The sequence below is a fragment of the Dreissena polymorpha genome, chromosome 1 (genome assembly GCF_020536995.1).
Source record: "Dreissena polymorpha isolate Duluth1 chromosome 1, UMN_Dpol_1.0, whole genome shotgun sequence".
Lineage (NCBI taxonomy): Eukaryota > Metazoa > Mollusca > Bivalvia > Myida > Dreissenidae > Dreissena > Dreissena polymorpha.
This window is the reverse complement of record NC_068355.1, coordinates 175,772,596-175,789,216: the sequence shown is the minus strand read 5'-3', so window position 1 is coordinate 175,789,216 and position 16,621 is coordinate 175,772,596. Positions and strand designations below refer to the sequence as shown.

General features: G+C 33.2%; 1 protein-coding gene across 5 annotated transcripts; it reads left to right on the top strand.

Moving 5' to 3' along the window:
- The first annotated feature begins 200 nt into the window (after positions 1-200).
- LOC127862645 (uncharacterized) lies at positions 201-16,260 on the top strand. Of its 5 annotated transcripts, XR_008040721.1 has the most exons (14): positions 207-734; positions 2,708-2,756; positions 3,459-3,552; positions 4,348-4,435; positions 5,734-5,813; positions 6,524-6,642; positions 7,566-7,620; positions 7,995-8,089; positions 8,618-8,736; positions 10,272-10,337; positions 10,618-10,664; positions 12,258-12,408; positions 12,980-13,403; positions 15,907-16,260. XR_008040721.1 is itself a non-coding variant. In XM_052401853.1 (13 exons), exons 2-12 carry the CDS (start codon positions 2,744-2,746, stop codon positions 12,361-12,363), a joined length of 882 nt encoding a protein of 293 aa, XP_052257813.1. In that variant the 5' UTR covers positions 207-734; positions 2,708-2,743; the 3' UTR covers positions 12,364-12,408; positions 12,980-13,407. The 5 variants fall into 5 exon arrangements, 2 of the variants coding, with proteins under 2 accessions (XP_052257813.1, XP_052257820.1); XR_008040725.1 differs by lacking the exons at positions 12,980-13,403; positions 15,907-16,260 and adding an exon at positions 10,911-11,080 and having other exon boundaries at positions 201-734; positions 12,258-12,396; XR_008040728.1 differs by lacking the exons at positions 12,980-13,403; positions 15,907-16,260 and adding an exon at positions 10,911-11,019 and having other exon boundaries at positions 201-734; positions 12,258-12,368.
- Positions 16,261-16,621: the final 361 nt, after the last annotated feature.

Here is a 16,621-nt window from a genome sequence, read left to right as displayed (position 1 = left end):
CTTTTCATTCATACATCCTTTTTATGATTTCCGTCATTCATTGGATTGTTGTTTTTATTTATTTTTTTGTTTATTGACTTTCATTTAAAAATCATGTTTGCCAGCTGAAAGAGCATTGATGCTGAAAAACAATGGAAAGCCAAAGGGGACCCCCGCTAAAATACATATATTTATATAGTAAATATCGGGATTGTCATTTTTCGTGGGACTTTTACATTCCGCGAAAAACCAATGCCAGTTAGGTGTACGGAATCAACATTTTCGCGGAACTTAATTTTTTCCGTCGGAACAATTGGCCATAAAACTCTACACAAAAATAGAAATCTAAAAAGCGCGGAACTTTCATTTATTTTCCGTCGGAACAATTTACTTTCAACCCTGTAGAAAACGCTGGCTCAATAAATCGCGCGGACACTAATAGCTACCTTAAAAATCGGGCGGAGATTGTCGAATATCTATTTTTAGAAGTCTAGCGCTACAAAGAGAAAATCCAGTAAATACCAGATCCAAAAAGCGCGGAGCACTAATATCGTCCGCGAAAAATAAAGCATTGAATTACTGCACAAAACTCGGGTTGTTAGGGCTTACATCCTTAGTTACCCGCTGTAATTTGATTGGTTCCGAGAACTAGAAATAACCAATCAGAAACTTTGTAACAAATGCAACATAATGTCAACCTCCATTTTGTGTATCTGCGTGCGAAAGGCGGTTTGGTAATTGAATTTTAATGGCAGGTAAGTTATTTTTCTACTTTATATATTTAAAAAGTGCCATATTATAACTAAATGTGAATATTAATTATATTATGCAGAAAAGGTTAGTTCATTTTCACAAAAAGGACTATTGAACAGGATTTTATATTAATGGTAAGTGAACAACACGTGTTGAATGTCCCATTCGGCGATTTGCAGCTATTTGGAAAATAGTTCTTTGTGAATGCGTTGAGCTTTGATGAGGAGGGTCAGAAGCTTCCAGTTGGATTATTTTGAATAGTGCGACTTGATTCGCTCCATCATGGGTTACTGATCCCCCCCCCGTCAGTACTGGCGCCACTTCATTGATTTTTGCGACGTAAAATAACGGTAAAAAACGATTGTCAGTTCAACTTTCCCGTTATTTAAGATGAATCTTCATGAGCCTTAATAAAATATAGTTTTATATCATAAATTTTTATTTATAAATCAAACAACACACATAGACAACCATAAAAATCCAATGAAATGCTAAAATGAAAGTGTGCTACATGAATATTTTATACATGTGTAGCAACTTGATATTTGTCATGCATGTCACTGTGTTTCTCATGGAGCTGCACATTTTGAGTTGTAAAAGGTCAAGGTCAAAGGTCAAATATATATATATATGGCTTCAAAGCGCAGTAGGGGGCATTGTGTTTAACAAACACAGCTCTTGTTAATGTGTTAACATTATTTTAATAAATATTTTTTGAATTTTTTTTTTATTGTTAATGTGGCTTTAAATAATAATTGCATTAATGAAAAGATAATTTACAAGTCCGGTTATCTCTGGTGCCTATCCAATCCGTCTGACAAAAAGTTATAGTAAAGTAGGGTTGTAACTGTTTTGTATTTAAATAATAATACTCCCTTGTTGTTTCTAGACTTGTGTTATGCCCCTATTTTTATGCCCCCGGATCGAATGATCGGGGGTATATTGTTTTTGGCCTGTCTGTCTTTCATTGTATGTATGTGTGTGTCTGTCACTGAACTTAAACCTTTGTCATAAATTTTGCAACATTGAAGATAGCAACTTGATATTTGGCATGCATATGTATCTCATGGAGCTGCACATTTTGAAAGGTCAAGGTCAGCCTTCAAGGGCTTGTTTTCCTTCTGTGAGAATGGCTGTTTTTCACAAATTTGGGGAATTCGCGACATATTTTCACAATTTCAAGAAGTTCGCGACTCAATTTTTCAAAATTTTAAAAAGTTTACGACTCATTTTTTCACAATTTTGAACACTTTGCGAATAATTTTTTCACAAGTTTGAACAGTTCGCAACTCATTTTTCACAAAATCTGGGGGCCAAGGCTACTTCACATGACAAAAACAGGAAAAAAAGCCCTGCCTTTAAAAGTTTCTGAAAAACGCATCTCTTGTTTGCATTTCAAAATTGAATTTGATGTTATTTATTTTTGGAATCGGGGCATGTTTTGTTGCTTAAAGGTATTCAATGTTTCTTGATTGTCTGTGTCAGGGCTTTTGTTGCTGATTTTATCACTGTTATTGATTTAAATTGCCTTTTGCTAAAAGTATCTTCCAAAACCAGTTTAATCAATTCCAAATTGATGTTTTGATTTTTGGTTGTATGTTGAGGTTTTCTGTGTAGACATAGAAACATTCAGGATTATTAAGTTATGATTATCCAAATTGTATCCAACAATTTTATAGTTTTTACCCAATTATCTGTCAATGATATTACTAAAATTCCCATTTTTTTTATATGTTTAAGTCTTATTCCCAAATAGTATTAAAAAGCTCTGATACATATTTAACTTCCCATGGGTAATTTGTTTTATTTTGTTTAAAGGTCTATGGACCAATTTCAACTTTATTTATTTGAAATTGAAAAAAGTCTTAATGATGTGTCAAATTTCCCAAAAATATTTTTAGAGACATGTCACTTCTTCATTTACGATATATAAATGTCCATTTATTGGATTGCATTGGTTTTGTTCTCTTTACAGCCATCCTTCATGTTGTCTGTGTTAGAGCCATAAACAATGGTTTCTGATGGTAAGTAAATATACTGAAGTAATATTTGCTGTAGTTTCAACTATTGTGTAAAACAGTCTTTGCAGAATTTGCGGTGGTCCTCCTGAATCAGCAAAATTCTTTTTGTGCTGGAACCATTGTTTTGTCCAAAATGTCTTCTTTTTTCGCTTTCGTTTATCCAATAGTAGCGCAATACTTTAATATCATGACAACAGGATCCATCTTGTTTGAATGATGACCGAAGTACAAATGAACAAAATATTGATTCTGCGTTTCCCTTATTGGGGGCTTGTTTTTACTTACTCTCTCATTATTACATTTGTACATGTTTGCACTATATTCATTTCTTTTTCATAATTAAGTATGTTTGACAAGATTAAATTGGAATAGAATTGTGAAATAATAATCATGAGACAGTCACACATCTTAAAAAAAAATAATATATATTTTTTTTAAATCAGGGGGAATTTTTCCTCCCAAAAGGGGAAAAAGTATACTTTTCAGATTTGATAGATTGAGGGCCATGTGCTAAATCTAAATATAATCAATTAAATAAATGTTTTACAAATAAAATTATAAGTATTTATATGTTGCTATATGCTTAGGTGTAGTACTTGTGTTTTCATCAGTATTTTGTAGTTTTATGTCTACTGGAAAAATAGCAAGACATACATTATAATGTAATAATAGTAAATATGCATCATTTTGTTTTAAATTAAACAGATACAAAGCGGATAATAAGACACTACCATAGTCTTGGGTACGAACAAAAGTTAATTATTTACCTGTTAAGGGCACAGCACAACATTAACTACAGGTTTGTTTGCTCTTTATATACCGGTAATTTGTTGAAGTATTATAAATCTCAGCATTATATTTCAGCAAAAATTTAAACTTTAATATAAATGGAATATTGTCAGTGTTGTCTAAAATAAAATATTAAAAATTAAAATAGTATATATTAAACAATAGTAAGGTATTTATTCAACTGCCAGTGTCTTGGAAGAAAATGCAACAGTTATTGTCACCCAACTTCAATTACTTCATAGACGCCTTGTATCATTCCCCTTTGGAATGCATAAGTGATGAGTGTGGTCAAGGTTATTGGTTACTAATACAAAACATGGATTTCAATTAATCAAATGTAGGGAGAACAAATTACAAAAATATATAAATACATAGTATCCTTTCCTAGCATCAAATTGCATTGGATTGCATATGATGCAGATGTGGTCAAGGTCATGGTAAGTAAATATAGAACAATTATGTTTTTGTATGCTTACTTAATTGTTTGCTAAAACTTGCAATGCTTATGGGGGAGCTTTTGGGATGGCCCTTACTTAGCTTGTTAAAATTATTCTCCGTGTTTCACATTTTTTACGCTCTAGTTAATATTGACTTTGTTAGATTACTTTTTTCGATTAAAAAATTATGTATATGAATTATAAAGGGCCATTTTGCTCATAGCAAAAACAAGACAACCACAGAAAAACAACAAAAATCCATTGCCTTGTCTTAACCTAAATTATAGAAAGGTGTGTACCATGTATTGCTGGTGAATAAGTACCACTGTTTATAAAAAAAGCATCTGATAATGTGCTTTTTTTTCCAGTTTTGAGTATCTCAAAAGAAAAGTGTTTCCAAGCCTTACATCAAGGAGGCGCCAATTTTGTTTTGAATGTGTAGTCATTAAGTCATTGGTAAGACTTCCTAAATGTAAATATGCTACTTATTTTTATGCCCCCTTTAGGGTGGCATATAGCAGTTGAACTGTCCGTCAGTCCCTCTGTCCGTCCGTCCGAAAACTTTAACATTGGCCATAACTTTTGCAATATTGAAAATAGCAACTTGATATTTGGCACTAACGTGTATCTCATGGAGCTGCACATTTCGAGTGATTAAAGGTCAAAGTCATCCTTAAAAGGTCAAAGTTAAAAATAAAAACAAATCCAAGGGATAACAAGCTTAAAAAGGAGATAATTTATATTTATCATCAGGCAGGTACAGATCATTTTAACAAGGGAAGTAATATTTGTTAAAGGGATATAATAAAAAAACAAGTAAATTCCTTGAATTGATATCCCCTGCCAATATGCTTCTGGACTCAAAAGTCTTATATTTGACACTAAAAAAGGCATTTTTTCAAGATGCAAAGGCCAATACTCCGTTATTATCAGATGGTGAACAAACCCATTTGGCATCCATCATCCTCTTATCCATATATATACTCATGCCAAGTTTCAATGAAATCCGCCAAAGCACTTCCAAGATATGGCTCCTGACGGAAGGACGGACAACGCCAAAACAACATCCCTCCGCCTATGGCGGGGATAATAATACAAAGCAGTGCAGTAGGAGGCATTGTGTTTCTGACAAACGACAAACACATCTCTTTTTTGTTATTACTGGAACACCATTTATTGGCGTGCAGGCGGGCATCTAAGCTAGTGTTAAACAAGTGGGCTGCAAAGAGTGTCTGTCCAGTATGGACTGATTTTCTAATGACTTGACATAAGTGTAAAGTATGGTTTTTAGCAGAACAAGGTCTTCTAAGCAGAACACATGGATTTTCAAATAATTTAAGGGCGATCCTTTATGAGAAAGCAATGTGTAAAACCCAAATCCCAGGTATAAAGTCTAAGTCTCATTTAAAGGGTTCATGCTCCTATATTTGATACAAATACTTAATAAAATATAAGCATGATGAGATGGAGTGCTGCACAATGCAAACAAATCTTTAAGTACTTTACACTTTCAGACTTTTTTAAATATCTATTTTGGGTATATGATCTGCATCCATGAATTGTAGGCAATTTTAGCATCAATTTAATAAATACTGGTAAAGATGAGCTGTGCTAACACCCTGACTATTGTGATATGCTATAGTGATATTTGATAATAAAAGACATATGTCAAGCTTTAAATAATATCAACAACTATTTGAAAATACATAGAAAATAAAATAATTTCTGTATATTCAGTTATTTTTTATTTTCAGCACGAGATACACAATGGATGCTCTGGTTCTGAACAGCTGAGAAAAGTGCTGCGAATAAAGCATGGTTTTAAAGTTTCGAGGTTTGTACAGGTATCTCATTTTACAATGTTAAATGTGAGAATGCAAAAACATCATAAATAAAATAGAACCCTGAAAATTGTTTGTAGAAAATTTGGAGAAGGCATCCTTGCCAGTTCGTTTTTCATTTTGGTTAATGGAGATGAACAGTTTTTTGTGATATGCTTTTGGTAGTCCTGTTTATCCTGTTCACTGAAACAAATTTGCTAACCGCTGGCAGATTTCTAGCTCACCTGAGCACATAGTAATAATGGATAGCTTTTAGGATGCCTTGTTGTCTATTGTCCAGCAGTCTCACATGCATAACATTTTTTTAACAACTTCCCTTCTGAACTGCTTCGAGATTAATCATAACTGCACATAATTTTTAGTCGAATAGTTTGGAAAAGAACATTTTTATGTCCCCTAACACTATAGTGGGGGACATATTGTTTTTGCCCTGTCTGTTGGTTTGTTTGTGTGTCTGTTTGTTTGTTTGCTTGCGCCAACTTTAACATTTGCAATAACTTTTGTAATATTGAAGATAGCAACTTGATATTTGGCATGCATGTGAATCTCATGGAGCAAAAGGGGACAAAGTGTTTCTGACAAACACATATCTTGTTTCATTTGCTTTTTTTTACTGTTGAATATTATTATCGTGCATTAATGTTTTACTTATTTCATGCATTTTAAATTATCTTAAGTATATAGTTATATTTTATGTGTTCAGGGCAATTACAAGAGAGGTTGTCCATATTCTGGACTCTGAAGGAGTTAAAAGAAGAGCTAGAAGACGTTTGAGAAGGAGACAGTACATTTCGAAAGGGCCCAACTATGTCTGGCATGCTGGTCAGTAAATTTTTAATTTGAAAATAGTTACAAAATATTTTATCATCACTCCATCATCAGTATTTGAGTAAAAATGACAATAATAACCAAAATATAAAAGAAATTTAATTAATTTAACATTGAACTGAATAAAAGTGGACACAATATAAAGCAATCAATTTGTCTGTATACAACACTTAGTTCAGTGGTTTTGATTCCTGTTGTATTGTTGGGTTAACCAACTATGTTATGTTGAGAAATGCTAATATTTTACCAAATCTTCTGAGAGGTTTGTTCTTGTTCATGCTCTATAATCTACATGTTAATTAGATATATGCCATTGAACTTATCAATAGGATAAAATGTTGTAAATTTTGGAGCCAAATATTTCCACATTTTTAGCGAGGCTATTTTCGGAGCAAATTGTCTAGCTATTGTCATAGCCAGCTCGTCGTGTTGTGTCGTCCGCAGGCGTCGTGCTTAAACCTTAACAAATGGCTATAAAATCAAAGTGCTTCCACCAACAACTTTGAAACTTCATATGTAGATGCACCTTGATGAGTTATACACGCCACACCCATTTTTTGGGTCACTAGGTCAAAGGTCACTGACCTCTAAAAAAAATAATCTGACAAGCTTTCGCAGCTGAGCGTGGCACCCGTTATGCGGTGCTCTTGTTACACTAAATTACACTTATTACACTAAAATATCAACTATTGCCTCTATATGAAGTGTGAATGTGTAAGACACTTGTATTCCCCAGTAATCCATACACTGAAAACAATAATCTTAACCAGTCCCTTTAAAGGGAAACTACATGTGCAGAGGATACCTAGTTATTGGCCTCTAAACATAGATAAAGCAGGTGCATGTGTATAATTATGAAATAACGGCTACAATGTATAGATACTGGAACATAGATATGAGATCAAACTTTGTTACAGATGGCTATGACAAATTGACTCCTTACGGCATCTGCATACATGGATGTATAGATGGGTAAGCAACACCTCGTTCGTAAATATCTTAATTTTATAAGCTTGAAAATTATTGAAAATTTTACATGTGTTAATAGTTAAAATATCATAGTTTCCCGAACTGAACAAATCAGTGTCTGCTGTACTTTGTCTTAAGCATATTCGTTTTTCCAAATAGAATATTGTTTTATTGATACTGTTGAGTAAAATGGTTTTGCAGCCATCTGGCCAGTCAGGACCATTAATGAATGATCAGTAAAAAATACAGAAAGATTCTTGACTGATGGATACAAGATAAGAACCATTTGGCATAGAAAAGTGGTTTTAAAATTGTTATATAATGTTTTATAAATTGTCTTAGCAATTGTGCTGAGCACATTTTTAATGTATTTTCAGGTTCAGTCGAAAAATCCTTTGGTTAGAGGCCAATATCACAAACAAACGACCAGAGGTTATTGCAACCTACTTCATCAATGCGGTGTTAATAGAAGGTACATGTAAGCATATGTGCGTGGAAGTATGCCATTCTTGAATACTGGTCAAGCAAGGACAATTAGCAGAAAAGCCCATAAATTTATTAAAAACTGTTCAATCTTGCCAAATAATAATACACAAGTACAATGCATTGCAAAAAAACATTCTGGTAACAGATTTGCACACAAAAAACAATAATAAAGGAAATAACTTGCAAATCAGTGCATATAAAACATTTGGAAGGATAAATGCATAACTCGTCTTTGCATTTTCAAAAGAAATACTTGTTTCCTGTTGTTGGTCCTCCATTTGGTATCTGGGAACTTAATGAAATTAAGAGAATAAACACTTGCCTCGATTCAGTTGTAGTTTTATATCATCTAATATGTGGTTTGTATAAAAGCATCCTGACAGGTGTTGCTGCAGTTTTTGTGAAACCATGGTACTTGCTTAGGATAGCTAAGTTTATTGGGTCCCAGATGAGTGCTTTATGAATTTGAAAATTTGCCAATACATGAAAGGTCATTTAAAAATATTTCCTTCAGGTTATCCTGTGAAACTAAGGACAGACCCTGGAACGGAAAATGTGATCATCTCACGAATCCAAAAAGAGTTGTCACCAAACGAAAAAGCATATGTGTGTGGATCGTCCACAAGTAATCAGGTTTGTTAAGTTCTTCCATTTCTTGATGAAAAATGCATTTTCATGGAAGAAACTTTCTTTAGCTCACTATTCATCCAATAGTTTAACTTTTGCTACTCCCCCATTCGTCTCTTGTTAGCACAATGTCTTGGTTAAGGCTCACAGTCAAGAACTCTTGTCTTCTTTTTATAGATATGTCTCACCATTCTTTATTTGTGTTCTGTTCAGAGTGGTCAAATGATGCCCCTGGGGACAAAGTTATAAACTAAAATCCTATACTTGTAAAACTAAAAATACTTAAGTTAGGTTAATGAAACTTATGAAAATCCTGTTCTTTCTCCGACAACTATAATATGGAAGTGCTGTTTTGTTCATGAAAAACAATAGTTTAATATGTGACATTAGATATACTTGTGGTTAATCACATCGTATATTTTAGCTGTAAAACATCTTAAATAAAACAACCGGGCCCATAAGTGTTGTACCATTGTAAAATGGTCCATTACCAAGTTTTTCTCCAGGCTTTCAATAAGTTGAAAGTCCTGTTTATTAGATGGAAGTATGCCAAGCGATGGGACAGTGGCTTCAAACATGGGGGTTTCAATCCAATGGGATTCAGGTCAATAAGTTTTGTTTACACACCAATCTTGATGAAACTTTGGATATAGAAAGCTTGTTTGGAGACCTCGCTTGGGATTGTATTTGGGGCATGTGAGATCAAGGTCATTTTTATATGGTTGCACTGGCCGTCTGTCTGTCTGTCTGTCTGTCTGTCTGTCTGTCTGTCTGTCTGTCTGTCTGTCTGTCTGTCTGTCTGTCACACTTTGCGTTTAGGTTTCAAAAAATGCTCATAACTTCTATGTCACTTCAGATGTAACATTCATATTTGGTATGCATGTGTGTATGGACAAGGTCTTTCCATACGCACACAAATTTTGACCCCTTTGACCGTGACCTTGAACTAAGGGTCTGTGTTTAGGTTTCGAAAAATGCTCATAACTTCTATCAAAGCGTTTATTGGGGGCATATGTCATATGGAAACAGCTCTTGATTTTTCTAAAAATATTAACTGCTTCCTCTTATTGGCTCTAGTGTTATTAATGTGGTGATTGTTAAATAATTGAGTGTTTGTAGCCTTTATGCAGACTTATATTGCACTATTGTTAAAATTATATTTAAATGTTAAAAACCTGGTTTGGAGATTGACATGTTTCCTGTTTCAATTCATGCAACAGGTGCCAAAATAAGCCACAACCAAAGGCGATTCGAGGGGGTGTCAATAGGAGTAAATAGACTTGTATTGGATGATAACTCGATAAATCTTCTTTTCTAAAAATAATTATTTTGCTGAGCAATAACGGGCCATCTTGGACTTCTTGTATTAAATGTCTGATGAGGTTTTTCCTGCAAGATGAAATTCTGGTTAAGATGCATTTATCACTTAATATGCCACTAAAGTAGCATTCCAGAAAAAACCTGTTTATTTTTAATGCTGGGACTACAATAAAAAGTTAAATAGTGAGTATGAAAGCCTAATTTAAGCTCTTCTTTTTTAGCGTATAGAAAGATGGTGGGGATATCTACGACAAAGCAGAGCTGACTTCTGGATTGATCACTTCAAGGTATTATATTTCATAACATGTTAGATGATATATCTTAATCAGGTATCATGAATATAAAATTTTAGTACCTGGCAGGATATTATTATATCTTCCAATTATTTTTTCCCCATGACCAAGGGATGTATTGTGCACCATCCACATCAGTCAAACGCCACATTGACTATTAAAGGTTTAAAGTCATCTTTCAATGTTAATGAATATTTTCCAGATCTATTTAAAGGAATTTTATTTAAAGATAAATGTGTATAATCATTAATGTAAGCATATTTTTTGTTTTAAGAGCCTTGAAGCACTTGATGTCCTCGATAAGAGCAACGCGATTCACAGGTAGAGTAAAAAGTGCATTATTATGCCCCCACCCCTTTTCGAAGAAGAGGGGGTATATTGTTTTGCTGGATATCAGTCGGTCTGTATGTTGGTAGACCCATTCGTTTCCGATCAATAACTTGTGAACGGAGGGACTGATTAGCTTGATATTTCCCATGTACATTGGCGCTGGACATTATATGGTCCGTATTGAAATTGGGGTCAAAGGTCAAGGTCACTTTCACACCAAGTGTGAAATCGTTTCAGATCAATAACTCTTCAACGAATAAACGGATTGACTTGATACTTCACATGGGCCTTGGGCAGTAGATGACTCCTATAGAAAATGAGTCACTAGAAGAGGAGTAGTTCAAAGGTCAAGGCACAAGACATTAAGTTTGTTTGTTATTTTAAAAGGTCAAAAAAACAAATTCAAGGTAAGTAATAAGCTTCAAAGGGAGATAATTATCTGTACCTGCCAAATGATTAAAAAATTTATAAATCAATGCGGCGCAGTATGGGGCATTGTGTTTCTGACAAACACATCTCTTGTTTAATGGCTAAATCACACTTATATGATAAGATTAACTCTTATGGTCAGCTTTGTTGCAAAAAATCCTGTCAAGATCCTGTTTGTGTGGCATAAGTCTCCGACTGCAGAGCTCTTGTTTTAATAAAAATTCATAAACAAGAAGCATTTTTTAAGTAGAAATAATTACTGTTAACAATCTTACAGAAGAGATCAAAAGCCTCTACCAATGAATACCATATTCAATGGACCATCCAGCACGTTGATATGCATACATGTGAAACCTTACCACAATGACAACCCATACTGATCTACACAGTAGAGTTAGTTTGGGCCTCATAAGTTGCTAGTTTATCTTTTAATCAGATCATGGGACAACCATCAGGCCTTTTCCGCTCTATTTTGGGAATACGCCACACTGGAATTTTGGGAATTTCGCGTCGTGAAAAACCCCATTTTGGGGAAAAAATTAATTGCAAAACTGGCTCAATTGGGAAAAATAATCGCATATAAATAGTGTTTCTTATATTTCAAAGAAGCCAATAACTGGTAAATAACGAGTATTTTGATAAGATATGATTAAACTTTTACATAATATTATGAACATGTGTGATAAGTGCAGGTTTTTTTTATCTGATTTTGAGGTAAGTGCGCGGTCTTTTTTGAGGGGAAAAAATCACACCAAACGCCGGATTTTGGGGAAAATAAGGAAAGTCTTAAATAATCAATTTAACATATTTTAATGTTTTTAAAAAAATTCAAGGCAACAGACAATTTAATTATGCAATATTTTTCTATTTTCTACACTGGATCAGGTTAACTTATACATTTATAGGTTAAAAAAATGGGGGAATTTTTTTCCATTGGGGAGAAAGCAACCAGATTTGCATTGGTAATGGGGGGCGTGACATAGGGCGGAAAAGGCCCTGACCATATATTTCACTATTACCATAACACTAAGTACAACAGTGAGTTTACTAAATATTGACTTTAAACAGAAATGCCATTTTATTGTTCATTGTGCAAAAATTTGTGTGTTTAGTAATTGTTTATGCTAAAAAATGTATATGCTTTCTCATTTTAAGGTTTTGCCTTCAGTACAGTTATCTACCGTTTATTAAGAAGCAACTGGCTGAAGTTGTGGTAGTTGGAATTCGCATAGGATTCGAAACCAAACCAAGGGGGATATAATTAGTGGCATTCCAAATATACTGCATAGCTGTCCTGAATTGACAGGTATTATGAGTTAAAGTTAGTTTAGAAAGTTAATATGTTGAAAATGACATGTTGAATATGATAAGGTCAATGCACTATATGAAATAAAGTTCACAAAGTGTCTTGCAATACGTAACTGTATTCCTTGTAGTTTCAGAACGCTTTGAATCTTTAATTTATATGCTACGTAGACTTTAAGCCCATAAAGAAGTTATTGTTAATAACAAATGTTGGATTTTTACAGTATTACCAATAGGCAGTGAGATTACAATTCAAAGTATGCATATAATTATAGTGTATATATTATAAGTAAAAGTACTTTTATTATCTGAAACAAATATGACATCGTGTCTTTTAGAAAACACTTGCACTTTATTTCCCATGATTTTGGCTCAAGGAAAGCTATTGTGGTAATTCTACATCAGGCGTAATGCATGTTGTTGTGAAAAATTAATTCAACAATCGATTGTCTCATGAACACTTCGATGGTCATATGAAGGTTATGATGCACTATCTTTGATTGATAGGGATTATCACTTATATGAGACTCTTGTATTCTCTATATTACTGTCAAAACCTTCTTCTTTTTCAGGCACAACCAACTTTGGATCACAAATAAATCCTCAGCAGTTGGCAGTATTACAACAGTACTGTACAAACGCACACGACTTTGATACATTGGATACTGATCTATTATCAGTGGTTCAGTGCATTATTAATACTCTTAATTTGCCATTCCTGAAGATATTTAAGATTTGGACTCTGCAAAATGTCTGTTTGAAGTGCTAATAACTCATTGAAAATACTCAGATATGCGAATAACATTTTAATATTGTGGCACTGACTGTTTAGACAGGTGTTATATTGTGTCAATGCCTTTTCAGTTTGATTGAAGTCTTATTTTGATTTGTAAATAATTTGCACTTTTCAAAATGGTTGATATAACTAGTAAACTCCAAAATGCTTTTAAACAAAATCAGTTCTGTGATGTCACCATAGAATTACAATCCAAAAAAGTTATTAATTGTCATTCTGTCATTTTATGTATTTCATGCATATTTGTGCAAACTTTGTTGTCCGAACGTTGGTTAGAGCCACAGATTCCCATAAAAATTGATGTACAAGGTTGAATGAAGATGCGGTTAACCATTTTATAAATTTTCTTTACGGTATTCCTCTAAATTTAAATGAAACAGATATTGAACATTATTTAGAATGTTCTACATATTTCCAGTGTGAAGGGTTGACCCAAGAATGTTGCAATTATCTAAAAAACAGTAGTCAAAGTTGAAAATATTTTTATTGTGTTAAGTCTTGCTGAAAGATACTGTTTGGAGATTGTAAAACAAACAGCCCTTCATTTTATTGATGCTCATTTTGAACATGCTGTCGAGGAGAATGATGATTTTTATCATTAAATTTTGAATTGTGCTTTCAAATTGTCCAACGCCAATCATTATGTGTTGATGAAGAGTTATTGTTTGACCAAATTTTGTCATGGCTGGATAGGAATATGGACAATTTAAATGTATCTGAATCTAAGCTAATCAAGTCTAAGCTAGCAACTTGTATCCGATTCCAGTCTATGAGTTTGGACTTCTTTGTGTCTAAATGTATTCCTTTAAACATTCTTAATAAGGAATCAACCAACAAAGTTTTAATGTATTTAACAAATCTGGATGTCAAATGGGGTGAACTATCTCACTTGTGTCAAACAATTAGGGAAGTAAACCATCCATATTTTGTTTACGTTATGCGTTTGTCCTGAAATTTCTGAAACTCCTGAGTGGGTACCAGATCTTCTAGAGGGTGACCGCATTCAGTTTCAGTGTAATGCTGATGTATTTTTAAAGCTGTGGATCTGTATGGATCAAAAAATAAATCTTTTGATGTTAGTTTGACCCTACACGATATTGAAAGAAACACTTATTGGCATGTGTGCAACGTAGGTTGGATTTTTTTTGAAGAAAATACACAGTTATTTCCCTTTAAAAGAAGGATACAACTACATTCAGGGAAAGTGTACACTCTTGTTTTAAATTGTAGGGGTGGAAGAACTCATTTTGGGAAATTAGGTATAAGATCTGTGAATAGTTACACAGGTACTGAAACTCTAACTGTTAAATTTCAGTCTCTGTCTGGAAAAACCAATGAAAGTGAAGGCCAGTTTCATGGTCTTTTATTGTCGATTTCGTAGACAGGGACATTATAAAAATAGTACTGACAATCACATTTATTTTATGGGATATTGTAACACTGTATGTAGCTATTTTTCAGGGCTATATCTCAGATACTATATAAGATTTCAACATGAAACTTCATGGCTGTATAGATATCAATGAGGAGAAGTGCCACGCACAGAAACCATAACCCTTCACTTTTTTAAATAAGAGTTTTTGCCCTTGGTTGTTTTTGTATGATAACTTTTCTAGGCTGTATCTCAGATACTTGGCAAGTTTTTTTTTACATGTAACTTCATGGGTTGAGAGATATCAATGAGGAGAAGTGCCATGCACAAGAAACATAACCCCACACTTTCTTAAACAAGAGTTATTTCCCTTTGTTGTTGTTGTATGATGTAACTTTTCAGGACTATATATCCGATTCTAGTTAATATTTGAACTTGAAACGTCATGGCTGTATAGATATTAATAAGAAGTGCCATGCACAGAACCATTACCCTTCACATTTTAAATAAGAGTTATTGCCCTTTGTTGTACCCACTCAGGAGTTTTTGAAATCGGTTAAAAAAATATTAACTCTAATTAAATGCATGCTTTTAAAAACATTTGTCTTATTTGAGAAAAAAATGAGAATATAAATTTCATTTGAAATACTGGTAAATAATTTGATATATAGCAATGTTAATAGTCACCTATACTAGTTATTGCAGTACAGTAGTATCAGTGAATAAAGAAAGAACAGTTAAACCGTTTGTCTGGCACCTGTATATTTTCAAAAGCATTACATTGATGCTTGAAAGAACATTATCTCAAGAGCCTCTTTTAACTTTCAATTTTCATACCCTATTTACAAATATGTGTAAATTTAAAAAATGTTAATGATTCATGTACCACTAAGTTATTGTCTAATCTCATTCTAACATGATATGCATTGTATGCTATTTGCTGTCATTTGACCTCATTTATCAGGATACATGAAGGTGATAGTTCAGAGCTAATATTTCATGAAATGTTATCAGTTGGCTCCATTTGTTGTGTGTCATTTGCACTATGGATAATACATGATAACGGTACAAGTCATAATAATTATGTAAATAATTTTAAACAATCTCAGATAATCAGATTTTTGTGGAATCCTTTAGTGGATATATTTCTTAAAGAATGTTTAATTTTGTATTGGTCATAGACCAGTTTCTCCTCACTATCTTATTTGTTTTTACTTTCATAATTCTAAAAGCGGAAAAATGTATTTTTCCTTCCCAAACTATACGGGTAATTATGCAATTTTTGTGTGCTTGTTTGGCTGTCATTAACATGTACAACTTTAATTCTTCAGGTATAATCCATCACATCTTGCAGGCCCTGATGAAGTCCAGTATTGTTGGGTACCCTAGACTTTGTGATCTGTACTCAGAATGCAAGAGCTTTACTTTTAGACTTTATGTTTTTTTGGAATTGTTAGGCAGTTATTTATTTGGAAGAATAAATATTACATCTTTTGTGTCAGTTTACCTGTTTTATAAAAAAAATTATTAATTATCTCGTATTGGAAACAGCCAACTGTTTAGTTTGAGTATAAATAGATGATTTTATATATTCTATGGGACCATAATGCCTCTCGATGATGTGTATTTACATGCGAACCATTTATGCTATCATTAAAAATTTATTTGTCACATATAGGAATGAAAATTTTATTCCAAATGTATGGTTTCCCTTGCACTAAATGCCCAATAAGAAAATTGAACAACTTGTTTATTTTTTTATTGATCGCAAGACCTCTATGCTCAGAAACATAGTCATGACACTTTACCCTTTAGATATTGAACTTGTATTATAATGCATGTTTTAATTTCTGTACACAAACTTAAATTAATATTTAAGGGTACGAACTTAAATATGGGTACATATGATTTTATCTTATGCAAGAAAAGCAGGCTACAAACTAAAGAACGGAACTGTTCCAAAGTAAAATTTATGCTAACAGAGTGTTCGGATTAATATTTTTTAGTTTTCTTCCCTTTCAACCCATAATCAGTGGACTTTTCTGT

Coding starts and splice junctions, on each gene's coding strand:
- LOC127862645 (XM_052401853.1), top strand. Junction 4,436..5,733: donor GTGTAGTCATTAAGTCATTG/GTAAGACTTCCT, acceptor TTTTATTTTCAG/CACGAGATACACAATGGATG. Junction 10,338..10,617: donor TCTGGATTGATCACTTCAAG/GTATTATATTTC, acceptor TTTTGTTTTAAG/AGCCTTGAAGCACTTGATGT.